This window comes from Rhinolophus hipposideros (genome assembly GCF_964194185.1).
Source record: "Rhinolophus hipposideros genome assembly, chromosome: 11".
Lineage (NCBI taxonomy): Eukaryota > Metazoa > Chordata > Mammalia > Chiroptera > Rhinolophidae > Rhinolophus > Rhinolophus hipposideros.
The window spans coordinates 46,987,685-47,015,116 of NC_138057.1; the positions used below are offsets into that span (position 1 = coordinate 46,987,685).

The 27,432-nt window shown below is 41.7% G+C and overlaps 1 protein-coding gene across 7 annotated transcripts in view; it reads right to left on the reverse strand.

Moving 5' to 3' along the window:
• Nucleotides 1-26,305, reverse strand: part of FRMD3 (FERM domain containing 3) — a 247,202-nt gene extending 220,897 nt beyond the window's left edge. For 2 of the 7 annotated variants that reach the window (XM_081065845.1, XM_081065844.1), the window contains exon 1: nt 25,908-26,303. In XM_081065845.1, coding sequence (XP_080921971.1) covers nt 25,908-26,237 — 330 coding nt within the window. In that variant the 5' untranslated portion in view covers nt 26,238-26,303. Of the gene's footprint in view, nt 1-25,486; nt 25,546-25,907 lie in introns of those variants that run through there. The other 5 variants (XM_081065847.1, XM_081065850.1, XM_081065848.1 and 2 more) reach the window with 5 other exon arrangements.
• Between the last annotated feature and the right edge of the window lie 1,127 nt (nt 26,306-27,432).

A 27,432-nucleotide genomic window follows, 5' to 3' on the forward strand; every position in this document is an offset into this window, starting at 1 on the left:
GTCCCTAAGATCAAATGCACATCATGGTGGTTACAGTCAACAATACTGCGTTACATGCTTCAAAACTGTTGAGAGAGTAGATCTTAAATGTTCTCACCACAAAAAAGAAATGATAATCCTGTGATGTGATAGATGTGGTAGCTAATGCTTTGGTGGTAATCGTATTGCAATATATTGATATACCAAATCAACACATGGTACATCTTACACTTACACAATGTTATATGTAAACTATACCTGAATTTTAAAGAAAGAAAAAAACCCAATTTATCCCAACGAGAAGGGAAAAGGGCAACCATGGCTTGTGGAGGCCCTGTGTGATGAATGCTAGGTGAGACTCTCCTGCTCCTCGGAGGAGGGGCTGCCCTGCAGCTGGTGACAATAAGGAGGGGGGTGAAGGAGGACAATGTATTCAGGGTCCCGCTGTAATTTCCGGTGTGCTCGGAGTGCTGCTGACACTCAGATGCTATGTGGCTTCTCTGGGGTCTGTGCCCCGTGATGCGCAATAGTGAGGGCTCTCAGAAAGGAAGAGGGGCAAGAGTTAGAGCCCAGGGAAGCCCTTGCCAACTCCCTCACCAAGGCCAGGCTGATGTTTATATTCTGAGCTTAAAATTGACACACAAGTAGAGCAGCACATTCTGGCCCACTGGACATTCTTGCAGCCTTGGGAGTTCTAAAAATTCTCACCACAAAAGGTATACCTCTCACCTGGAGAAGTGCACTACCTCCTAATAGTCTCCCTGCGTTTGCTCCTGTCCTCCTAGGGCCTATCCTCACCACAACTGAATAATCCTCTTAAAACCCACATCTGACCAGAAATGATAGCCAGAAACGGCCCAACTCCACCTCACAGGCTGTCCTCTACCCAAGCCTTCCAATGGCTTCCAAAGTGCTTCCAGTGACCTGTAAGATCCTCGGAGTTGGCCCACCACCACCTCCCTGAGCTTCTGTCCAGCCTTCCCCGTTCACTCACTCTATCCCATAATGTTCCTCAAATATCCCACACTCCCATCTGCATCAAGTCTTTGATCCTCTTCTTTTTCCCTGAAATTCTCTTCTCCCAGATATCTATGTTGCTCTCTCCCTCACTTCCTTCAGGCCTATACTCAGACATCACCTTATGGGAGAAACCTCCCCAGAACACCATAAAAGAAATACTACCTCACCCCTACTCTACTTCACTCTAATTCCCCTTACCCAACTTTATTTTTCTACATAGAATTCATCAAAATTTTTATTTCAGTGACCATTTGCTTATCGTCAGCCTCCTCCCACTAGAATATAAGCTCCATGCGTTTATAATGTTTTGTTCACTTCTGTATCCCAAGATCCTCTCGAGGTAACTTGTAGTAAATATTTGAATAAATGAATGAATGAATGAATGAATGGCAAGGAGTCTTCTAGGAGCTATTGGGTGCTCAGACTGGGTTAGCTGCCACCAAACAACAAGCCATGTTGTGGTCAGGAGTCCCCATTATAGTGGGATGTCAGTTGCTGCAAAAAGTTCAAAGACATACTTTCCTTATTCATTCATTCAGCAAACAATTTCCATGCATCTATTCTGTGCCAGGTGTCCATACCTGTCACGAAAATTTATTCTACACAGGAGAAGAGCATCCCTCATACAATAATGCACCATGAAAGGGGTATTTCACAGTGATTCTCATATAAGCAATGGAATTATCTAGAAATATCCGTATTGGTGGGAAATCCTGTTAAATACAAATATGGCATACATCTACAAACAGGTGAAAATACTCAGAATTGTTAAGTTGGAAAGCGGCCTTCTCTTTGCTTTTCCAGCCTACTTATTTCCTAACTCACCTACTTGTTTGTGGTCTTGAGTTCCTCAATTCAGAATGAGTCCACACGGAGGAACTTCCTCCTCCAATTAAATCAGAAAGTGCTCAAGAAGGACACAGAGGCTGTTACGCTCCAGTTGGTGACCCAGGAGTATTCTAAGATTAATCAAAAGCTAAAGCCACCAGATGGACAACTAGGGGCCATGTTGTTTACTGAGAGGATGACTTACAGAAGTGAGAGGGGTGCATGCTGGCTGAGCAGAGGCAGTGGGACAGGTGGCCTGAGAGAACCAGGAGAAACGGGAGAGCCACCAAGGTCCTGACAAACTGATCAGATTTCTATCTCATGCCTCTACGGCTGCAAAGTGCACCTGGTCTGCATTTTCAGCACAAGAACTATGTTTTCAAAAAGGTCAGCGTTAAAATCATCAAAAAGTGATCTGCGTACGATGCTGCTGGAGCACTTCATGAAGAATGTTTGCTAACACTGTCTACCCTCCTCGAGTCAGATTCCACCTTGAGCTGCCTAAATGTTTCACTTCCTTCCTAGGATGTGGGAAGAAAGTGTTATGGCCTAAGAAGCTGAGTTTTCCTGTATCACAGGTTTACAGATTTAGAGGACACAGGTTCTCTGTGATCCCTTAGATCAGGGATGCAGAAGAGTTCATGAGAAGCACCAAGACCCCACCACAAAGAGCCTCTTTCTGGGACAAACACCTGCTAGAGGAATGTCAGAAGGGAAAGGTGTCATGTCCCAACAATGACTTAAACAAACCGCACTATCAATGTCCACTGCATGGCTAGGCCTGTAGGCAGCTGCAGCACTGGCCAGCTCTTACCTCCTGATTTACAGCAGGCAGACAACAACATGGTCGAGTCCGTGAATGGCCCAGGCCTGTCTTGTAGTCAAAGATTGGCTACTGTTTTCCAAAATCTCCAAAAGTTCCTAAATATTTGGCTGTCTCTGTGTCGCTTAAGAATTAAGAGATTTTTTTTTAAGTGAAAGCAGTTTGTAATAGCCCAAACAGGAAACCAAGATGTCTATCAACAGTAGAAACATTAACTCAGTAATATCACATTCATAGACCTGACTCCCATACATCAGTGAAAATTAAAGAATTACAACTACCAGCAGCATCAAGGGTGAATCTGAAAAAACGTAACGGTCACCACAAGGAGCCAGACCCAAGAAGACAACGGAGTGCATACTGTACAATGCCTTTTATGAAAAAGTATATCAAGTTCAACAACGGGCACAACTAACCTCGGGTATTAGAAATCAGGATAGTGGTCGCCCCCCGGGAATAATGCCCAAGCAGAGACATGAGGGGAATTTCTGAGGTATTAGTCATGCTTTGTTTCTGGATCTGGGTACTGTCACACAAGAGTGTTCACTTTATAAAAGTGTATCATTCTGTACACCTATAAGTTTGCATACTTTCCTGTAGCTGTCATGCTTCAATTGTTTAAAAAAGCAGTTCAGTGATTATTCTTTTGAATATTCTTAATAAGCATGTATTGAATTTACATTGGCCTAGAAACCCCCATAGGATTGGCTCTACTGCCTGTCCCACCTTATCTCCTACTACTCTTCTGCTTATTTACTGGACTCATACTGTTCTTCTCTCAAGCCAGCCACAAGCCCACCTCAGGGCCTTTGCACTGGCTGTTGCTTCTGCTTGGAATGGTCTCCCCACAAATATCCACAGGGCCTGATTTCTCACCACCTTCAAATTTTTATTCTAAGGCAAACACTGACAAACTGCAGCCCGTGGCCAAACTCAATCTACTGCCTGCTTCTGTAAATGAAGTTTCATAGGAAAAAGCCTTGCTTATTCCTTTATGTAATGTCTAGGACTGCTTTTGCACTAAACAGTTGTTAAGCAGTTGGCCAGCAAAGTCTAAAATATGTACTAGCTGGCCCTTTGCAGAAAAGGTTTGCCAACCCCTGCTCTACTGCCACCTTTAAATGCTCTCATTTAAAACTAGAATCCACTGGGTGTGGAAAAAAGGGAACCATGATGCATTGTTGATGGGAATTTAAATTAGTGCATCCACTATGGAAAACACGATGGAGATTCCTCAAAAAATTAAAAATAGAACTACGATATGATCCAGCGATTCCACTTCTGGGCATTTATCCAATGGAAATGAAATCACTACCTCGAATAGATATCTGTATCCCCATATTCAGTCTAGCAGTATTCACAATAGCCAAGACATGGAAATAACCTAAATGTCCATCGATAGATTAATGAATAAAGAAGGTATGGTTTATTTATACAATGGAATATTACTCACCCATGAGAAAGAAGGAAATCCTGCCATTTTCAACAACATGGATGGACCTTGAGAGCATTATGCTAAGTGAAATAAGTCAGACAAGAAAACAAAGCAAATACTCCATCATCTAATGTTTATGTGGAATCTAAAAGAAAAAAATAAAAACTGAACTCATAAATAGCAAGAACAGATCCAAGGTTGCCAGAGGCAGGGCCAGGGGGTAGAATGGATGAAAGTGGTCAAAAGGTACAAACTTCCAGTCATAAGATAAATAAGACCTGGGGATGTACTGTTCAGCATTATATTAAAAGTTAAAAAAAAAACAAAAACTGGAATCCATACCCACTCCTTCCCCCTCCCAACTTTCCCCACCTACCACACACACACACACACACACACACACACACACACTACTTTTTATCCAAAGCATTTACCAATAACTGGCATACTCCATATTTTACTTGTTTGTTTTGTTTTGTTTTGTTTTTAATTTTTGGATCTCCCCTCAGAAGAATGTAAGCTCCATGAGGGCAGGGATTTCTGTGTATTGTGTTCCCTAATTGTATCCTAGCACCTCGAGCAACACCTAACCCAGTCAGAATTCTATAAGTGGAATCAATAAAAGCACCAAATTCAAATGATATTCCAAGTACTACACTGACCAATTTATAATCTTTAACTCATTTACATTCTCTGCTTCATTGAGGAAACTTTTTCCCCAGGTGTGGGTAGGTCTAAGTTAAAATGAGATCTTCAGCAGTCTTAATTTCTTTTAAAAGTTCAACAGATTAAGGGTGGCAGCAGTCACCATGGCAGAAAGAGTCAATATTAGCAATGACCCTTAAGAAGAGAGATGAGAAGGAAGAAAGTAGTGTTATTAGGTTTGCCTACTTTAAGCCAAGATAAATTTTAAAAAGCTGGGGAGCCACTGTCAATAAATAACCACTCCTGGGGAGCAGCTCATTTGATTATGGGGTCATGTGGTCTTCATCATGGGAAAAGCAGGGAGCTGATGACAGTGGAAATAGTCTGAATTCTTGGCATGCTTCCAGAGTTATTTTCCAGTCCCTCAGGAAATCTTCATTTTCTCCCACAGCTAAATAGTTCCAAGAATGGTATCTCTCAATATTACTTCTTACAACTGCATGTGAATATACCGCTATCTCAAACGAAGAATTTAATGGGGAAAAAAAATTCAAAGGATTTGGCTGTGCTTATCTCTTCATTCTTGAGGGCACAGGAAAGCTGGAAAACACAACCTTCTGTTCTTCTGGGCTGTGGGCTTGACGTGCAGTGTCCTCATAAAAACACTTGTGACCTTAGAAACTTTCATAACTTAGATTGTAAGCATGACAGGGCAACATTTATAACTATTTTTAAAAACAAATTGCTCTAAATCTTCATTTTTCTTGTGGATCATGTGATAATTATAAATGGCTGATAAAAAAGAGAAGATAAACTGTGAAGATGGCTAACAAAGTGAAGGCCTGAGAAGTGGCTCGGTCACGGTCCCCAGGTGCTTCCCCCCCACCCAGCCCTACAGATGGAAAAGGCTCAAAAGTGAGGGATGACCCATAGACACGAGGCTGAGGAGAATTGGGCTCCAGAAACAGCCTATCTCTCCTCACCTGTTTAAATGTTAACATCTAACAGAAGGCCAGCCACCTAAGGAAAATAATTATTGGCAAGATGCAGGTTGAAGCCTTCAGGGAAATGCAAATCCGCTTCATCACTTCACCCCCACTAGGATGGTTACATTCAGAAAGTCAGATAATACCAAGTATTGTTAGTGAGAATGCAGAGAAATCAGAACCCTCAAACGCTGCTGGTGGGAATGTAAAATAATGTAGCTGCGATGGAAAACAGACTGCCAGTTCCTCAAAATTTAAACGTTAAGTTTAATTAAAGTTACCACATGAACCAGTAATTCTATCCACTTCTAGGTAAATGAAAAAAATATGTCCACACAAAAACTTATACACAAATGCTCATAGCAGCATTATTCATAACAATCAGAAGTAGAAACACCACATACGTCCATCAACCAATGAAGGGATAAACAAACTGTGCCATATCCATAAAATGAAATATTATTTGGCAATAAAAAGAAATGAAGTACCGATACATACCACAACATGAATGAACCTGAAAAAAACATTATGCTAATTAAAAAATGGCAGTGACCACATACTGTAAGATTCTACTTATATGAATGTCCAGAATAGGCAAGTGATAGAGACAGAAAGCAGATTAAATAGTGGTTACCTTGGGCTAGGTTACCGAGGGTTGGGAGGAGTGGCAACTAAGGGTTGTCTTCTTGGGGGGGAGGGGATGAAATGTTCTAAAATTGACTCTGATGATGGTTGTACAATTCTGTGAATATACTAAAAAGTACTGAATGACATACTTTCAATGGGTGAAGTGTATGGCATGTGCATTATATCTCAATCAAGCTAAGAAAAATAAAAACATAGATGTTACAGATTCTGAACAGCACTGACCCTCATTAAGATGTATGGGGTCCCTCTAAAAAGTTTTGCTCTCGCCAGGTTAATTTACTAGACTAAAAGCCTGGGTATTGAGCCGGAATTATTCCAGGTTCTCCTCCTCCCCTCTTTAGTGACTTGCTTAGAAAATGACCAATAAACTGAATCTGAGGCATTTTACAAAATATAATGTACTGTATAAATTCAGAATAATATACTCATTTGATCTCTAAATAGCATAACAGCCAAGTAGGGAAAGCAGTGAGGTTCAAACAGGGTCCAGAGAAGGAGTGAGCTTGCCACAACCAGGGTGCTCTAGGCCTCTTATCACTCTTGGTTTAAGCTCTCCTGGTAGAAAAATGGATCACACTGAGTGCTCTCTGGGCACCTAGAATGCTGAAAATGGCTCTCAGGTATTTTGCAAAATATGACACAATAAAAATAAAATGACTCGCAAGCACTAAGGGGCCACTTGGAGAGCCAGGAAAGAGTAACAAATAGTGAAGCACACGGCCGATTGCTGAAGAATTGTTTTTTTCTCCCCGATTTATTAACAGAAAAAATAAATAAATAATTGACGGACCTCTTGACTTTCATTTTCATGCACAAGTTTCAGTTAGGATTCAATGCCAGGCAGCATTTCTGCCTCAGCACCTAAATAATTCACAACTGCTCAAAATATCTACTAGGAGCCCGCATCAGAGATAAACCTGCCTTGCAGTGCCAAGTTGAGGGGGCATGTGGGTGTCTCCAGCTCAGTTCCTGAAGAGAGGGTACCTGGTCTGCTACCAACCACCAAACACATACCTGGAAGGCAGAACCCTGCTTCTTTGGCAGCATTCCTTTCTGAAGTTACTGGTCAAGGTTGACATTTCTAGGGATTACACCTTAATTTGTTGAACTTCAAGGTCTTGGACAGATCGGGATTCAAATCTCAGCCCACCACATACTGGCTGTGTGATTTGGGACAGGATCCATCTCTGCGGCCCATTTTCCTAACAGTAAATTAGGGATATTAATTCCCACTTCATAGGGCTGCTTCTGAGGACTGAATGTGACAAAACGTGCTTAGCGCAGGGCTGGCACATAGTAAGTGCTCAACAAATTGACCACTGTCACTACTGTCATTATTATTTCATAAAGTGTATTCATTTCTGTATTCTTTCAGCTAACCAATATTTGTATTGAACACCTACAGTTTCCCAGGCACTGAAATGCAGCAGCCCTGCCATTCTGGAGCTGCCAGTCTAGTGGGGAAGACAGACCACCAAGGGGCAAGCAAAGGAACACACAAGTTAATCAACAGCCATAAGGGCTATGAAAAAAAGTGACCAGAAGCAATGTGATTGGGAATGTCACTTTAGAGAGAAGGCTCAGGTAGCGTGTGGGATGGGGCGTTAAAATTTTGTTCGTTTAGTAAATGTTTACTGGCTGATCACTTGTTGATTGGAAGACTTGTCTGAGACCGTCTGCAAAAATGAGCACAGGGGCTACATGGTTGTTTCTGTACCCAATACCCTCACTGCAAGTCACGCTCACACGTGACCTGAGCAGATCTCCAGGCCTCCCTTTTCTGCTCCTCCCGGAGGCCAGGCCCTTTCTTCTTGCCCCTCACTGTCTGGGGCCCTCTGGGATCTAAGTAAGTCACTATTCTCTGGAAGGAATCTCACACATCAGTTATCTTTCAGCATCTCTGACTGTTCTTCACACATCACTGAAGGAGTGGAATTTTAAACAGGGCCCTTGGGAGGAAAGGTCCTCTTTGATGACATCCTAAGTCTGCAAGACAAGAAAGTGAGCAGAGAAGGGGGAGAGCACAGACGGGCTCTTCAGTTATTCCAGGCTCACTGTAAAGGAGAAAAATAAAATGAGGCAATGGAAGAAGCAGTGAGGACATGACTGTCAATCACCCAGCACAAAAATAAGCCCACCAAAAAGAATAAAGGAGCTTAGAGAACACAAAGTACACTCCAACACTTCTGGTCGTATTCAGAGCCTGAGACTAAATAACTCACATGTCTTTCCTCTAGTTCTAGACGTGTTAGCCAAGCTAGCCCCATAAAACAAATCTCCACGTCATTTGGCTCATACAAACTACCCCCCAATGGGGTTGTTATTACAATAAAAGATCGTCAATATTGTTTTCTGAAGGAAACAGAAAATTCTGGAAGGATGCACCAAGAAAGTCCGTGGAGAGTAGTGACCTCTGAGGAGTACATCAGATGTAGGAGAATGATTTATTTTTCATTGAGTAATCTTTTGTATTATTTAAATTTTTACTATGTGCTCTATAATAATTATTAAAGAGAAAAGACTGTAGCTACAAAATAAATGATGAGAAGGATTGCTAATTTGAGAGGTATTGTTCATTTATCAATAATTACAAGTTTGGAGAGTTACTTTCCTTTGTCTAAGTCATTAGATGATCTAACAATGTATAAAAAGAATTACACACCACAACCATGTGAAATTCATGCCGGCATGCAAGGCAGGTTTGATATTCAAAAATCAGTTAATACAATCTGTCACAACAGCAAACTAAAAAAAAAATTCACATGATCATATCAATAAATACAGAAAAAGTATTTGGCAAAATCCAATACCCACTCATGACAAAAATTCTCAGTAAACTAGAAATAGAGAGGAACTTTCTCAACTTGATTTAAAAAAATTATCTATAAAAAACCTACAGCTCAGGGCAGCCAGATGGCTCAGGTGGTTAGAGCATGAGCTCTGAACAACAGGGTTACCAGTTCGATTCCCACATGGGCCAGTGAGCTGTGCCCTCCACAACTAGACTGAAGGCAACGAGCTGCCGCTGAGCTTCTGGAGGGGCGGTCAGATGGCTCAGCTGGTTAGACAGCGTGCTGTCAACAAGGTTGCCGGTTCAATTCCCACATGTGATGGTGGGCTGCGCCCCTGCACCTAAAGATTGAAAACAGTGACTGGACTTGGAGCTGAGCTGCGCCCTCCACAACTAGACTGAAGGACAACAAGTTGGAGCTAATGGGCCCGGGAGAAATACACTGTTCCCCAATAAAAAAATAAAAAGAAAACCTACAGCTCACATCATACTCAATGGGGAAAACCCTACGCTTTCCTACTAAGATCAGGTAAAAGGCCAGGATGTCCCGTCTCACTACTCCTTTTCAACGTCATACTGGAAGTCCTTGCTAATGCGAAAAAAGCAGCAAAAAGGAAAGAAAAGGTATACGGATTGGAAAGGAAGCAATAAAACTGTCTTTGTTCACAGATGACATGATCATCTATGTAGAAAATATGAATGAACTGACAAAAAGAAAGAAACTCATGGAACTAACACACAATTAGAGCAAGTTTGCAGGATAGAAGGTTAATATACAAAAATTCATCTCTTTCCTATATACCAGCAAACAGCGGAATTTAAACTTAAATAACTGCATGTCACTTATTTCTAGGAACAAAGAAAACACACAGCAATGTTAACCAAGCTCACCTAAACAATGTTTCATCAGGAAATCAAAAGAACTATGAAAATGGAAGTCTGGATGCCTGGGTCCCAGGCCTCTCCGTCACTCACCAGGGAAAGTGAGTCCCTTCTTTTCTTTGGACTTCAGGTCCTCCTTGAGAAAGATGCAGGCATTTCACTAAAAATCTAAAATCTTTTCCAGCTTTCTAAGTCCTCCCCAAGAATAAAGGCATGTACATTTTCTTCAAAATGCCTTGTTTTTAAAATGACAAAAGTAACACATGCTCACCAAAAGTTCAAGTAGTACAGAAGTCTATAGAGAGAAGCATAAAAGTTTTCCTGGGCTCCTCCCCACCTTGACTCTCAATGCCTGTCTCCTTCCAGAGTTAACTACGGTTAAGAGACTAACACTGTGCTGTCCGACACGATAGTCACCGGCATAAGTAGCTATTTAGATTTTAGTGAATTAAAATTAAATAACATGGAAAATTCAGTTCCTCAGAGACACTTGTCACATTTTGAGGCTAGTAGCTACCAAACTGGACAACACTGATACAGAACAGTTCCATCACCGCAAAGTGCATACAGAGGTCTTTGCAATTCCTCTCACTTCTTTTCAACACTTATTTGCAGACACCCCCACCACTACTTCCATCAGGCCCTCTCTGACTGGGCTCTGGACAATCCTAACAGGTTAATGGGGTGAGTTGCCTTGGGAAGGTCTGTCAATGTCCTAACCTGGAATTAAGAAAGACTTGCATCACCACTGGGCTCACTGACGGTCACAGGTCATGGAAACATCACCACCCCCAACAGTATGTCAAAGTTTAAAACCTTAACTAAGAGCTCAAAAACTCCAGTGGTCCTCAGGGTGACACTTTTCAAAGAGCACTAAGGCATTCAGAGCCTGAGATAAAATACCCAGTGTGTCTTACCTTTAGCTTTGGAATCATAGCCAAGCTGGCCCTGCAAAACAATTCTTCAGGTCATTGGACCATCCAAACCATGACTCAGTGGGGTTGTCTTAATTGTTCCCTACTAAACAATAGCCAGTATTGATTTCTAGACTCTAACTGTCCACTCCATTGTCTACATACTCTCCTCAAGTAATTGCCAACTCTCCCCTGCATACCATGCACCTCTCTGTTGATAAATAAAATCATAATGCATTTCTTTTAGTTCCACAAACTGCTCAGCCTTCTGCTAGAATGCCCTTCTTTCCCTTACTGCATCTCTTCTCAAAACACTCCCCCAATTTATTGGCTAGACAATGCCCATCTTCCTTTAAAATTCATCTGAGACATCATATCCTCCAGAAAACCTTTCCTGTCCCTCCCAGGTTGGATTAGGAGACCCAGTGGCTGCTCCAGAATTTCTATACAGGAGACTCTTTGAGGAGGAAAATATGGTAGGAAGCTGGTGTGCGACTTTTCCTTAAATCACATATTATAGCAAGGTAAAAATTTTGCTGAAATATTTGCAATAAGAAGAGCAAAGTTCTTAAAAATGCTCTTGTTCACACTTAAATGTGCATCAGAAAATATCAGTGATCCATTTCAAAGCATAGCCATTTGAGGAGTAGTGACTTTGGAAGAGAGTGACTAGAGATTAAAGGAGGGCTACACCTTCCCCTGCACCACACCTTGGCTCTACTACTGGCTTCTCTAGGTGCCCCAATAATATTCTGCTGTTCTTATATTATAGTAGTACCACTTTGAATCTGTTTATGTATGTGTCTGTCTTCTCTACTAGACTGGAAAGGACTATATTCTTATTTATCTTTGTATCTCTAGTATCCAGACCAGTCCTTAACAGAGCTGCTCAGTAAAGCTTTGTTGGATGGATGGACAGACGGACGGACAGGTGGGTGGATGGATGAGTGGAGGAGCAAGTGGGTGGGTTGACAGATGAGTGAACGGATGGGTGGATGGATGGATGAAAAAATGGGAGGGGATACTTTTATAATCTTCAATTTTACCTTCAGACTAAAATCTCTTAAAGGGTAAAGATCTTGAATATCAAAATCAATCTCAATTTCTCTCTCTCTCTCTCTCTCTCTCTCCCTCTCTCTCTCTCCAATCCCTCCTCCCCCATTTCCAGAAACATCAAAAAAATGTTTCATATTTAACAACTGCTCGACACATTGAGAGGAAGAAAGGCTGGCATTTCCTACTGAGTATACTAAAGAAAGACTAGGGGAAAGAAAGGAAGAAACCTTTAACAATAAATGATGGATAATAGTAGTAAAAGCCTCTGTTCTTCTAATGGAGGTACAATTTGGAGATAAACCTAAACCACCTTCCTTTCTGTGGCATGTGATTAAAATCTGCTTTGTTCTTCTAATTTGCTATTCTCAAATCCACATGCTGGTGCTGCAAACTCAGACTTCACGGCTGCCCTTGAATTACTGCACAACTTTTCCTTCTCTTTTTTCTTTTAATCAGCACTGAACCAAGAAAGTGCCATCTATACCTGGTGGACAAACTATGTTTCCAAAACGGGAGACAAAAGGTGTTATTCAAGGTCCCCCACCCACCCCCACCTCCGTGCCATGATGCCTCTCAGCAGAAATACATCTCCCTTGAGGTTTGGAAACACAAGAGGTGAAGTTATCCTTGACAAGGCTCCAGGTGCTATGAAGTGTTTTTCCTACCCCTGACTCCAGAGATTTCATTACTCTTTTGCCTAAGCCTTCAAAACAAAGAGAGTCTGACAAAAATGCTACTGCCTAACAAAAAAAACAAAAGAAAACAAAAAATACTTTGTTTTCACAGTTTTCTAGACGTTCTCTAAATACCATGGTCTGAGATTGCTAAAATTTCAACTTTTAGAGTCAATTTCAAAACTACAAGGTGAATGACCTTAGAAAATGAAAAATTCTATTGACATCACCCTTTCTCTTTTTTGTTTAAATTTGCAATTTCTTGGGAGTTAATTTGAAATTTCAAACTACAAGCAATGTCTATACCATGCCAAACATGTAAAGGGTAAGGGAAGATATCTTTCAATTATCTAGATACGTTAAATGGCAAAATATTCATAAATATATGATAAGTTGATTGTAATTTTCACTTGGATATACATTAAGCTACATGTTGACTAAAAGAAAGCAGAGAAAAACTAAAACTGTGTCCTTAGATGACAGTTGTAAAATATCAATATGAGGTGTGATCATAAAATACAGTGAATGTTTAAATTTTTTTAAATATATTACAGTAAAAGACACATTGCCATTAATCACCCTCAAAGTACTCCCCCTCGCTTGGAACACATTTATCCCATTGTTCTTGCCACTTTCTGAAGCAGTTCTGGAAGTCCTCTTTTGTAAGCGTCTTTATTTCATCCTCCATCATGACAATGCTCCGTGTCACACATCACTTCTGGTACGGCAATTTCTATCAAATAAAAACATTACGGTGTGTCCTCATCCACTTTATTCACCGGATATGGCACCGTGTAACTTCTGGCTCTTCCCCAAAGTCAAAATGACCATGAAAAGAAAATGTTTTGAATCAATTCAGGGCATTGAGGCAGCCACAGCAAAGCAACTAAAGAGATTCACGAAAGAGGACTTCCAGAACTGCTTCAGAAAGTGGCAAGAATGATGGGATAAGTGTGTTCAAAGCAAGGGGGAGTATTTTTGAGGGGGATTAATGACAATGTGTCTTTTAGTGTAATAATTTTTTAATGTAAACATTCACTGTATTTTTTTATCACACCACATATGTTAACTTTACCCAGAAGTGTGGTCATATGGTTTTTCTCTTGTGTTAGTTAAAAAGTTCTCAGTGGAAAAGAAGTACATCCTATAGACTACAAAGGAAGATTCAAATCCAAAATAATGGTAGTATTTAGTATAGTAGCAGCAAACCTGTAACTCAAGACACCATACCTCATCCTAATTGTGTTAAATATGCAACCTCGGGCAAAACACCTAACATCTCCAGATACTGCTCAAGGATATAAAGAGGCATATGACTGAAGAGAAAGGATGCTGGAAAACAAACAACCAATAAATACCCCCAACATCACCATAACATTTGTAGACAACACTTACATACAGATTACAAGGACTAGCATTAGTTCAGAACAATGAACCATAACATATGTATAGACCAACCCCAAAAACTAACATTCACTAGAAACATCAAGGAAGAATTATTAGACAATTTATTAATTAGGTTTTACCTTCTTTTGTATTAATAAAGCTGATTAGCTATTGATTTTTAAGACTGCTTAATTTTATTATCCATTATTAAATGACAATGTATGTGAAATTTCATAATTTGTGTGTGAAGATACTGGTGCAGTCAATCTTTTCCAGACCAACGCTTATCGTGAATTGCCTTAAAGCAACAAATTATGCTTCTGAAGTGAGAGACAATAAACCAAACCCTGATCTGTTAACATGTTATTCCCTGCTACAGAATAATCATATTCAAACCTTAGCATTATATATACATATATTCAGACAAAACTCTATTGTACATCTAAAATCCAGTCATCACATTACTAATATTAGATTATGTCTTTTAACAATTTTACAGAACTGGAATTTATCTTAATATTCACACAAAAACAGAAATTAAGTGGAAAACAAAATTTGCCATAAAAGATATCTCAGATATAAATAAATATTACATAAAGAATAAATTATCTCAGCATAACTCACAGAGCTGCTCCTCATATGTTTACTTCAATTCTGTACCATGTTGATAGAATTTTAAAATGTATTATCTATTTAATGTTCACAAATGGTAACTTCCCTAGAGTGAAAAATCCTACACTTTGTAACTCAGAACTGTAAAGCTGAGAGAGAACTTTTTTCATTTGCTAGTCCAAGCTAGGATGAGGATTAGGAGAAGGAAAATGCTTTTTCGCCGATTATTCTGACTTCGCTGTCCTAGTTGCAGAAGAAAATGGGGAAGTTTTTCTTGCTCAGATCAGAGTTGCCTAACAAATGAAAAATAATCAAATAGCCTTGGAAAGAATTCCAGAGCTCATAATCCATTGGCTTGGTCTACAAGGATGGCCCAGGAAGAAACAAAGACAAAAAAGGAAAATCCATCTTGGTGGTTTCATACATACCACATGGTTTTCTACCACCACTCTCCCAACCTGCTTTTCCTTTATTCCATCTTCTCAGGGCCAGCTTCATGGGTGTATGGCCCAGGCTTAGAAGGGCCCCATACTTGGTTTAATGTTCTGCTCTCATGATCCTGAAATTCTTAATAATTTTGAACAAGGGACTGCGCTCACATTTTCATTTAGCAACACTCAAGCAACACTCAACACTCAAGAAACACTCAAGCAACACTCAAAATTAGGCCTCAAAAAATTATGTGGCCAATCCAGTCTCTTCTGAAGTGGCACCACCATTACCCCTGTCACTGGAACCAACCACCTGGGCAGACCCACCCTGGATTCTCTCTTCCTTCATTTCCACATCTAATCATGCTATTTCATGCCAAGCAAGAGATCACCTTTCCCCCCTTTCAAAGAGTTGACTTCCACTTGTCCATTAATTATTACTCAAGATTCATCCATAGCAGAGATACTGACTGCTGCCCAGTCTGGTACAGACGCCTCCTTGTCATCATTTTCATCTTCATCCTCAGACCTGCATCTGTCACTTTGTCCTTGCATGCAATCTTGTCTCTCTCCCCCAAATGACTGTGAGCCTCTTGAAGGCTGATTTTATTTTCTTTTTATCTTTTGTTTCCAGCCCTGCACTTAGCATATAGAAAATATTTTCTAATGTTTATCAAATAAGATTAATGTTATTTCAAAAAACTTTACTAATTTACTTTTGAAAAAACATAATTGCTTGATCTATACAAATGGTCTTCCCTTTTAGAATGAGCTTCATTTTTTGCCAACGTGATCCTCTCATTTCCCTCCTGCATCGTCAGGGAAAGTCACCAAAGCAAACAGCTCCCAGAGCTTATATTACACCTCAAATGCATTTTTCACTGTCCTCTGGGGTCACTGTCCCTCGAGGTCACTTCTGCTAATGAGTGAGAACAGCTGGGCCCTCTATACCCTGAAGCTTCCAAGCACTGCTGGCTTATTCACAATAATTTGTTTGTGATAAGAAATTGCCAGAGTTCCTCTGCAATGCCACCACGAGTCCAGGTCACAGGAAAGCAAGAGTGGGGAATGCAGCCCAGAGGGACGAGAAGGCCCTCTCTAACCTGGGGCCCTCATTGCTCTCACAGACACTCAACACTTCATCACATTGGCCATCATAGGAAATCCTGTTTGGAAAACAATCTCTTCGTGGTACAGGAGTCAAAAGGAATCATTCCACCCCCAGCATCAGTGTCTAATCAGCACTTCAGTCTGTCGTGATAGGCACCTGGGTGGATTTCTTTATTCACTCACCCACTCAAGGAAACACTCATTGAACACCTACTGAGGGAAATGTGTCGGGTGAGGCATTACCAAAGGAGATAGGGCGAAAATGTCCCCAACACTCAAGAAAATTAAGGAAAATATTAAGAAAAAGATTACTTCCGCTGACTCCTTACTATACTCCCAGTGTGATCCACAGATCAGCAGCATCGTGTTGGAAATGACAAATTTCAGGGCCCTCCTCAAGACCTCCTGAATCAGAATCTGCATGTTAACAAGGACACAGAACATCCATGGGAAAATCAGAAACTGAGAAGCATTTACGTTCCCCTCCCAGAGCTGAACACCAATTCTTTGTAGCCTGAATCAAGTTCAAACCTGTTGCAAAACCTGCCCTAATCATAATCCCTGATCATAATCCCGTTTTTTCCCCATCTCTGGACTCCACATCTGGCTTTCTGCTCTCTCTGCTAATTCATAGGAGCAGCAATTTAAATCCTTCATCACACAAAGTGGGAACTAAGAAAGGACCTTGCTATCTAGCCAATGCCTGTCACTTATGCATGTGAATCTCAGATTCTCCAAAGGACACATTCTGAGATTTCCATCCCTGCAATGTTGTACAGTTTTCCCAAAATGCCTACTTAGAAAAAGTAACAACTTAAGAATTCAAGTGACTGATGGACCTGATTCAAGCAGCATGCATTTTGAACACTTAATGCATTAATGCTGTACATTTTCCATAACCTTAAGCGGGGTCTCAAAGGAAGACACAACTTTATCTTATTATTAGAATTGAAAAAACAAGATTCAGTTAAAGAGCTAGTGCAATTTGGAAATGTTTACTACAGCAGAGCCTGGCCCTGTCCTTCTACTGTTAACACTGCAATAAACACACACACAAACATCTGCACACACATACACACACAGACGTATATGGTTACTACTGAGAATTCCAAATATACATATACACATTTTCCATGTACACATTAGGTGTTTTTTTATTTAATTGATATCATTTCAAGTACTTATAACTTGCAATCTTGGAGGCCCAAGATGCATGGGAGTTCTATTTTTTTTTTCAAGAAGGTCAATAAACTGACAGTCACCAAAACCAGCAATTCTTAAGCTTGTTGGCCTCAAAACTCTTTTACATGATTGAGAATCTGTAGAACTTTTATTTAGGTTGTATATATCAATATTTGCTGAGAATTTTTTAAATTTTCAATTTTTGATTCACTTAAAAATAATAAACCCACCACACATTAACATGAATTACATATTTTTATGAAAATAACTTACAAACTAATTTAGTAAAAAAAAAAAGCATTGTTTTATGTTTTTGCAAATATCTTTAATGTCTGGATCAACAAAAGACAGCTCAATTCTCACATCTGCTTCTGCATGCAATGTGTTGTAATATCACATATCATGCACCCTCTAGAAAACTCCACTGTATACTTGTGAGAGAATGAGAGTAGAAAAGGCAAACAGCACCTCAACAAGAGTGACAAGGCAATTCAATGGAGAAAAACTGTTTTCTCAACAAATGGTGCTGGGACAACTGGATATCCACAATACCCATAGACAAAAGAATGAAGTTGAATCCCTACCTCACACCTCATACAAAAATTAACTCAAAATGGATCAGAGATGGGGAGTGGCTGTTATTAGGTACAGATTTAATTTGAGGATGATGAAAATGTTCTTGATTTAGATAGTGGTGATGGTTGTACAACCTTGCAAACATACTAAAATCCACTGAATTGTACCCTTTAAAATGGTGAATTTTATGGTATGTGCATTACATATCAATAAAATAATAAATCAAAGACCTAAATGTAGTAGCTAAAACTATAAAACTGTTAGAAGAAAACATAGACATAAATTTATGACCTTGCATTAGGCAATAGTTTGTTAGCTAGGACTCCAAAACTTTAAGCAACAAAAGATAAATTGGATTTCCTCAAAACTTTAAAAAATTTAACACCATTAAGAAAGTAAAAAAAAAACAGCTCACAGGATGGGAAACATATTTGCAAATCACTTATTATATAAGTGGTTTGCATCCACAATATATAAAGAACTCTTACAACTCAATAATAAAAAGAAAATCTAATTTTAAAATGGGCAAAGGATCCAAATAGACAGTTCTCCATAGAAGATATACAAATGGCCAATAAGCAATGAAAAAATGTTCAATATCATTCGCCATCAAGGAAATGCAAATCAAACACACAATGAGATACTACTACTCACCCATTATTATAGTTATAATCAGACAGACAATGAAGTGTTGGCAAGGATGTAAAGAAATTGAAACCTTTGAACATTGCTAGTGGGAATGTAAAATAGTGGAGCTGCTTGGGAAAACAGTTTGGCAGTTCCTCAAAAAAATTAAACAAAGAATTACCATATGACCTAGCAATTTCACTCCCAAGTATACACCCAAGAGAAATGAAACAGCAACTTTTACATGAATGTTCACTGCAACATTATTCATAATAGCCAAAAAGTGGAAACTATCCAAATTTTCATCAGCTGGATGAACTGATACAGAAAATATGATCTATCCATACAATGAAATATTATTCAGCAGTAAAAAGGAAAGAAATGATAATATATACTACAACATGGATAAAGCTTGAAAACATTATGCTAAGTGGAAAAAAAAAAAGCCAGACACAAACACCTACATATTGTATGATTCCATTTTTATCTAATGTCCACAATAAACAAACCTATAGAAATAGAAAGTACATTAGTGATTACCTAGGGCTGAGAGATTTAGAGGGAAATGGGGGTATGACTGCAAAAGGACACAGGTTTTCTTTTGGGGATGATGAAAATGTTCTAAAAATTGATTGTGGTAATGGTTGCCCAATTCTGTGACTATATCAAAATTGTACACTTTAACTGGGTAGATATTATGGTATGTGAATTACATCTCAATAAGACCCTAAAAAGGTAATCAACATCTTAGGATTGTTTTGAAAATAGTTTGAATCTTGTAGACCCCCTGAAATGATCTCACTGAAATGGTTCACACTTTGAGAACCACTAAGACAAAGCATCTCGAGTAGGTATGGTGGGTTATCTTCCTAGTGGCCATTTCCCCGCTTCCTCCTTCCGACGTCTGAAGAGTCTTGATTTTTTAGGTAATGATCCCTCCCCATGCAGACCACCACCAGGAAGCAAGTTGATTCTACCCTGAGTCCCAGGGTCAAGTTCTGGTCACCTTAAGCTAATTAGCAGATTCTCTTCCACTTACTGCAGTCACTGGTTCAGGGGTAGGCATGTGACCTAGGAGGTCTGATCAAGTGACTGCAAGACTTTTGCTTGGAACTAGCTGCTCTCTTCCTCTGGAGGGTATCCTACAAGAATGTGAGAACAGGAACTATGCTATAACCTTTTCACTCCCAATCCAAGGATAAAGCCATCACAAGAGGCTGTAGAGTCCTTGAATTAAGTACTTCACTCAGGACTTCTAAATATATGAGCCAGTAAATGTGTTTATGTTAAAGCCAATTTGAATTAGAATTTGCTAGACGAAGTTAAAAGCATCTAGCAGATATAGTGTCCAAATGATGTGGAGCTAAGTGTTTCATTCTCACCACAGTAAATACATTCTGTCTTTGCTCTGAGGACATAAAGAGATAAGGTCGTAGCAGACTATTGAAATAACATTACTCTTTTTTTCAGAATATACTTAATGCAAAGAGTGCCCCATGTATTCTAGTCTAAAAACGTCAGCCCTCAGCCACAGTTTTTAACAAACAGTCTCTCCTTCCTATTCTTTTTGTGCCTGACTTTTCAGTGGACTTTAAATGGCAGTCTAGATGAGTATGATAGACAATCTGTTGGGTTGTCCCTACTAGCAGAAAAGCTGTGGCTGTTAGCTCAAACTAGCTTGGATTTCACCAACAGGATCATCACGGGGCCTGATATTTAGTACATATGTATGTTGCACGTGACCAGCCAATTCCTGTTCCAACACATAAGAAATCCAGGAAGCAGTACACTATTCCCTTTTTTTTTTTTTAACTAAATTGATTAGAGTAGTACTCTACATTTGAATGATGTTTTAACAGTTATAACATGGTTTTACATACATCATCTCAACAACCCAATGGAAGATGGCAACTGAGAAATTATTATGCCCATTTTACAGATGAAAAACAGGAGGCTCAGTGACTTGCTTACAAACTTGCACAGTCAGCTGGTGATGGTGTCTGAGCTAAAGACATTAGATTCTAAGTCAAAGTCTTCTGATTATTTACCTTCATATTACCTCTAATATGCCTTCATATAAAGTTAAGATAACTCAATATTTTTTCAGCTCTTACTATAGGCCAGGTACTTAGCCAAGCACTTGACATATATTTCACATTGAATCCTTACAACAAGCCTATGAGGTCTGTGCCGTTATTATCTCCATTTTACAGATGAGGAAACTGGGACTCAAAAATATAAAGTGACTTACCCAAAGTGACCTGGCTAGTCAATGGCAGAGCCAGGCTTCCAACCCTAGCCAGGAACACTCCAGAACAGAAGCTCTCAACCATTTTGCCATATTGCCCCTTCAGCAAGAGTAGGGGTGTCTGTTCTGCATAAGATGGCTTATAGATGCCCAGAACATACCAGTTCAGTAAAGACTGGACTCATATTTAACAAGACAAACTACAAAGGACTACCCAATAATTTTTCTTGTTCTGGAATTTGTTCATACAAGGATGACCTAAAATAAACCAGGGCTTAGATAAAATCTTATTAAACTCTCCTAACAATTTTATTGTAACAATAATTGTAACTCAATTTGACCGTTCAGAGAGACAGTATGGCTTGCTTAGCAAGCAGCTGCCCCTGTCCCTCACCACAGACACACACACACACACACACATACACCTCCATTCCTTCCATAATGGCAAAGCCCACCTCCCATTATAGAGAGTGAAGAGTGAAGACAGCAGAGGCATATGTTTCTAGGGCATGAGTATACGACCCAACCCTGGCCAGAGGGATCTGATGAGTAGACTTATGGGGCCTCTAGAGAAGGTGTTCCTCCATGATAAAAAGAAATGCATGAGGGCTTTTGATGCCTGGATCAGCCACTGTGATGGTGGAAGAAGAAGCAGAAGTGATTCTCTTATCCACAAACATGTGAAAACAAGCACAGTTAACCCTGAAGATGTGAAGCTCTTAGCCAGGGGGAGTAATTCACTGCTAAGATACATCACAGAGATAAACGAAGACATTTGTTCAGTTTAACCTAGAATGAAAAGCAAATAAGAAAAAGAAGTTAGAGGTTGAAAACAAAAATTCAAGGGAGCCAGCAGAGGCTGGAGTAGGGGAAAGTGAGAATTAAACTCTATCAACGTTTGGAAAAAGCTGCCTTCAGCAGGTAGAACCACCAAAAATGCATATTGCCACAAAGGGAGTTTTGAAGGGATAAGTGGAGATATGAAAAAAAAAAAAAAAAGGCTGGCAGGCTTTTTGTGCTGAATTCTCCAAGTCATTGACCACAAAAGCTAAAAGAACTGGAAAGAGAACTAGAAAACTCTTAAGCAAAATACTCCCATGTCTTAATGAAGCACATAAAACAGGCTTGTGTTTGAATGGTATATATTGTAATTATACCTATTGCAATTAATAAAATTGTGTTAGCAATTTAAAAAAAAGAAATGCATAAGGAAATACCTTTTATATGGTGGATGTTGTAGTGCCTGACTGACATCTAGAATGACTGCAGCCATCTTACAATTATGATGACTATAGTGACATAATTGACACGGAGGACAGTGGAGTGGAAAGACAGAAAGCACGTGGGTTCATCCAGAGCTGCTAAACAACCCTGAAGCTGTCCTACCTCTGGACTCTTCATGAGGTAAGATACTAAGCGTTCTTGTAATTTAAGCCATTTTAGTCTGGCTACTATTTTACTTGCAGCCAAAAGCAACCTAATTCTCAAGGTTCAAGAGGCAGTCCTACAGAAAAGAAAGAGCTCTGGATTTTGAGTTTTAATCCACTTCATTGGTAGCTGACCAAATTACTTAATCTCTCTGAACCTCATTTTCCATATCTGTAATATTAAGATAATACTCAATAACACTATAACATCAATAAAATGGAGATAATGCAGGACAGTTATGAAAATCACATGAGGTAATGTGTACACAACCACTCTGTCAATAGCAATGTTTTATTCAAATGTAATTAATTGATCTAGGTATTATTTAAACTACATACTTTTTAAACTGAAGCCATCCATCTAATCCAGATCCTCCCTTAGTTTACAAAAGAAGAAACATTAACTCCAAATATTAAATGACTCACTCAATTTCACAAAACTGGTTGGTAATATAACTAAACAACACATCTCCTGATTCCCAATGCAATGTTAGCATGCTACCCTCATGTTGATAGGTAATGAGCTAAACTAAATATTGGGCTCTCATTAATTAAGCAAGGTTTATTGAACACATATATATGCCAGATACTATTCTAGGTATTGGGGACTTCTTGATGAACAATAACAAAACAATGTTCTTACCCTCATGGATTTAATAGTATAGAAAGGAAATGATCCAATCTACACCAATAAATATTGAGTGACTACTATGTGCTAAGCACTGTGCTAGGATTTCTATTCAAATGCAAATCTAAATTCCAGCCAATTCTGACTATATTGTCCATGTTTACCAAGTTTTGCTAAAGAATGAATAATGTGAAAAGCCTAGCTTTTGCCCAATAAAAGTCAGTATTAAAAATGACAAGTCATTAGGAGTTGTGAATAACCATACTGTCACCTGCAAAAGTGGATAGAATGGGGAAGATGACTAGGACCTCACTCTACTTGAAGTAGCACGATTGAATAAAAGAGGTTAGAGCTAAGCCACGTCTTTCTACAGTCTCCAGACCTCAAAGCGTGGTTCAGTTGGAAAAGCCCCGTAGAGAGCATTCAGTGACTCCTTCCTTTCCCCAAGCCTAGTGCCTTAGGCTTAGTGCCTTAAACTTTCCTTTGACTTCCTGTCCATTTGGAATTCCTCTTCCACACTACCTAAACATTCACATGCAAATGACATGAAGGGACAGCATCGCAGACACAGTGAAGAGACAAAGCAAGTGACTTAAGGCATCTCCCACTAGAACTCGCTATCAGGCTGCTAAGACTGGGCTATTAAGTTGTTCGTTTGAAAGTTTTCTTTGCCAAAATACTGCCAAAATTCTATAACTTAGAAAAGGACTATTTAAATGCTGTTAATAAAAAATTTTTAAAAATCCGTAACCCACATTTTATAGGGAAAATGTGTGAGACACTGTGCAACAGTCCATACACTCCTTTAACTTTGTGATTCCCTGGAACAGAGGAAAAAGGCAAGAAAGAAAGGGAAGGATGGAGGGAGGGAGGGAGGACAGATGGCTCCCACAGGGCATGTACTGGTGACTCCAAAGGGTTCTTTTTTTAAAAAAAAAGAAAAGCATTTTGTTCTCACTCTAAATAAATGGCAAGTTTTTCGTGTGTGTGACATTACACCCAGAAGTAATTTCAATCCCTGGGTTTAGAATCTAGGAAGGTATAAAGTCCAAGATTATCAAAATAAAATCTTTTAATTCATTCTAACTGGTTAACTGATGATCACCATCTGGGAGCAGAAGAGGCAGAAAAATATGTGCCACAAAATAAAACTCTGTGTGTGTGTGTGTGTGTGTGTGTGTGTGTGTGTGGCATGTGTTAAGCAACGCCGAAATCAACACTTTGGAACACAGCATTTTAACCTCTGGTATCAGCTGGGCTGCACAAAGTCTAACTTTCCAAATTGTAATTAATTAGACTGGCTACAATTTATTGTTTCCCAGAACACCAAACATCAGAAACGTGTCCTTTAAGGACTCCTTATCTAGTCTAAGGAAAACTTAGTCCAGAACCAGGGGGAAACCAATGATGTCAACTCCAAGTGGGACAGAACAGGGCAGACAGAGGGCTGAGAGAACAAAGGAGAACTCAACAGCCCACTCCCTGCTGCTGGCCCCTCCATTACCTATGTATTCAATACACATTCACTATGGATTTAAAGGACTTGTACATCCACTTTAGGACGTAAAGCACAAACGTCCTACGTCCTAAAGTGCACAAACGGATCGCAAGACAGTACATGCCAAACGTTTCTGTGCAACTCTGTGGAAGCAGAAAAACTGCCTATCCTGCTAATCCTTTTATTAGTAAGTCTAGCACCAGTACTTAGCTCAGAATGAAATTCAAGATCCTCCAGAAAACTCAGTGGGAGCCTACTTTCCTGGGAGATCATGGAGCACCACATTCCTGCCTTGAAACTTGTCCAGCTGTCAGCTTACAAATTAGATGCCACTGTCCCCGTGCCACAAGCTTCCACCAGGGGGAAAAAAAAATGGGAAAGACCTTTCATTCATTCTTGGTTAACACAGCCCAGAAATGGATTCCTGCCACTGGGAGACGCTGCCCCGGTTCACCTCTCACCAGAATAGGGAAGGGTGCCATGTATCTTGAAGCTCAGTCGTGGAGCTTCATCCAAGACAGGGGTAAATCTCAGAGATAAGTAAGCATATTTAAAAGTCAGACGCCTACAGAACTGAGCCCTGACACTACATTTCCAAATTGTGCCTGCCAAATGGGTCTTGGGAGAAAGCACACACCTGCCTACATATACACGCACGGAAAGTATACACACACACCCTTGCAGCTCATACTAGCTCTCCTGCAAGCCCAAAGGCATTTAGTACCACCCGAGAATGGGGCTGTCAGCAAAGCTGCCTTCCCCAACTTGGGCGAAAGCGAATTTCCACCAACACTCCAACCGGCGCTTTTACCCGGGACTCAGGTCCTGCAGGGCTCCTTGAGCCCTGAGCTCAGCTCTGCAAGCCTCGAAGCCTTTTTCCTTTCTGAAACACTCAGAGTTCACACCATTCCTTTCTAGATAGCTCCAGTTACATGCAGCGTATGCCCCATCCCTCAAGGCTGGAACCCGGGGCTGTCCAGCCTCTCTCCCTCCCGGGAAACTTGCCGCCGCCCACCCCCAGAGAAGTAAAGGCCACGGGCAGGAGTCCGGCAGGGAGCCAGTCCCTGGGTCTGATAGTACCTTTGGAACCGAGGCACCGGAAAGAAAAATGAGTGAAACCGGGCTGGTGCATGCCTTCTCCACGTGTAGGAAGGGAGGAAGGAAGAGTAGGTGACCTGCACCTACTGGGTTATTGGAGTCCCGTTTCCTGGCGGGAGAGGGGACAGAGAGGCTGGAGACGCCCAGGAGGCTGCTGCCCGGGGCCCCCAACCTGGGGGCAGCAGGAGGAGCGCGCAGTGTGCGTGCCAGAAGGGGCCCGGGAGCAGACACCGTGCGACTGGCGCCTGCCGGGGACACTGCCCCCATCCCTCGGTAGGGTTCCCAGCCTCAGAAGGCAGAGGAAGCGAAATCTGGCGTTTCAGCAGGGCCCGGGGTGGGTTCCTCGCCCCTGGCCGCGCACGCCCACCCGCAGAGGCCCCCCCGCCCTGCGCCGGGAGCGTACCCCGCTTCCCTCGCCCCGCGCCGCGCCTCCCGCACCTGGATGTGGCAGGAAATCTCCGAGTCGTCCGGTAGCCGGATGGTGCATTTCATCTCCCGGCTGAGCGATTTGATGCTGGAGCTCCGAAAGTGGATCATTTTCATGGTCCTCCTGCCTCTCCGCACACAGTGGCAGGAGGCGAACATGCACGGCAGCCGTGGGAGAAGCGGGAGGCTCGGGGCGACGCGGCGCTTGCCCGCGCGGACACACACACTCGCTGACGCACCGTCCGGGACACCCGGGCACGACACAGCCCCGGGACAGCAGCGGCGACCGAAGCCTGTGGCCACACATGCGGGGCAGCAGGAGCGCGGCGGGCGGGTCCCTCTGCCCTCCACCTCCCCTCCCCCGCTCCGCTCCCGCCCCTCGGCTGGGGCGCCTCCGCCTCGCCTCGCAGGCTCCTTTCCCCGCCTCCGCCAGCCGCGCGCGCTCTTGCGCCTCCCTGTGCCTGGGCTCGCTTGCGGACGGTGCCGGAGCCCGTGACCCCCGGCGGGTGCACGACGCAGGAACTCCCACGCGCGCGGAGCCCAGGGAGGAGAAAGCGGAGGGGTGGCTGGTACTCGTGCCCCGGGCGCCCAGACAGTGGCCTGCGACGCCGCCACTGCCGCCCGCCGCTGCGTCAGGCTGGGCCCGGCCGCCGCCTCTCGCTCTGGCCACTATCACTCTGGCTTCTGGTTTCGCTCGTCCGTGCCCGGGCTCCCCCACGTGCCCGACAGTGCCCGGCTATACCCGGCCCCAGGGAGGTGGCCGCGGGCGGGCGGTGGGGGGGTAGGGGGCCGGAGGCGGGGAGCGAGCCTGACCTATACCTGCAGAGAGGATTCCCCATCACAGGGGAGGATTGTTGGACCAAGGGCGACCCCCAACCCCGCGAGGGACATGAAGCGCTGGCACAGCTATCACCAGGAATCCAGCTAACAGTTACAATCTCTGGTACTCATGGAAATATTTTTAAGTCTTTATTTTATTTAATATTAACTGGAGTCAATCTCCTTCTCTAAGAAATTCAGAGCTTTCCTTAAGTAAATTCTCGTTGATGTCTCCCAACATCTCAGGATGATCTTTGGTAGCAGTATCTTAGACCCGAGCAAGACGGTCGCTATCCTGCCCCTCCCCCTTTAGGGATCTTCCACTTGCACCCCAGTTGCCTAGGAATGGAAGTGTGCCCCATCCCGTTTTAGACCAATCTCTGAGTATTGGGGACTCTGAAATTCCCTGCCCACCTCCATAGTGTTAGGGGTAGGGGATGTCCTGCCCCTCTGTCTTCCCTGGGGTGGCTCAAACCCCTGTGGTGTGCCCATAGGCCCAAGGGGTAGCCATGGAGGCAGATGGAGGTTGGATGTGGAGAATGGGCCGTTCAGGAATGAGAAGAGGAGCACTTCTCGTCCTGCTGCCCTTTCCTGAGCTGAACCGGTGGTTATTAGAGACTATTTGTTAGAGGAAGGACTTGTTGCTCAGTTGTCAGCTCTTGCTGCAGTTACACAGAACTCCC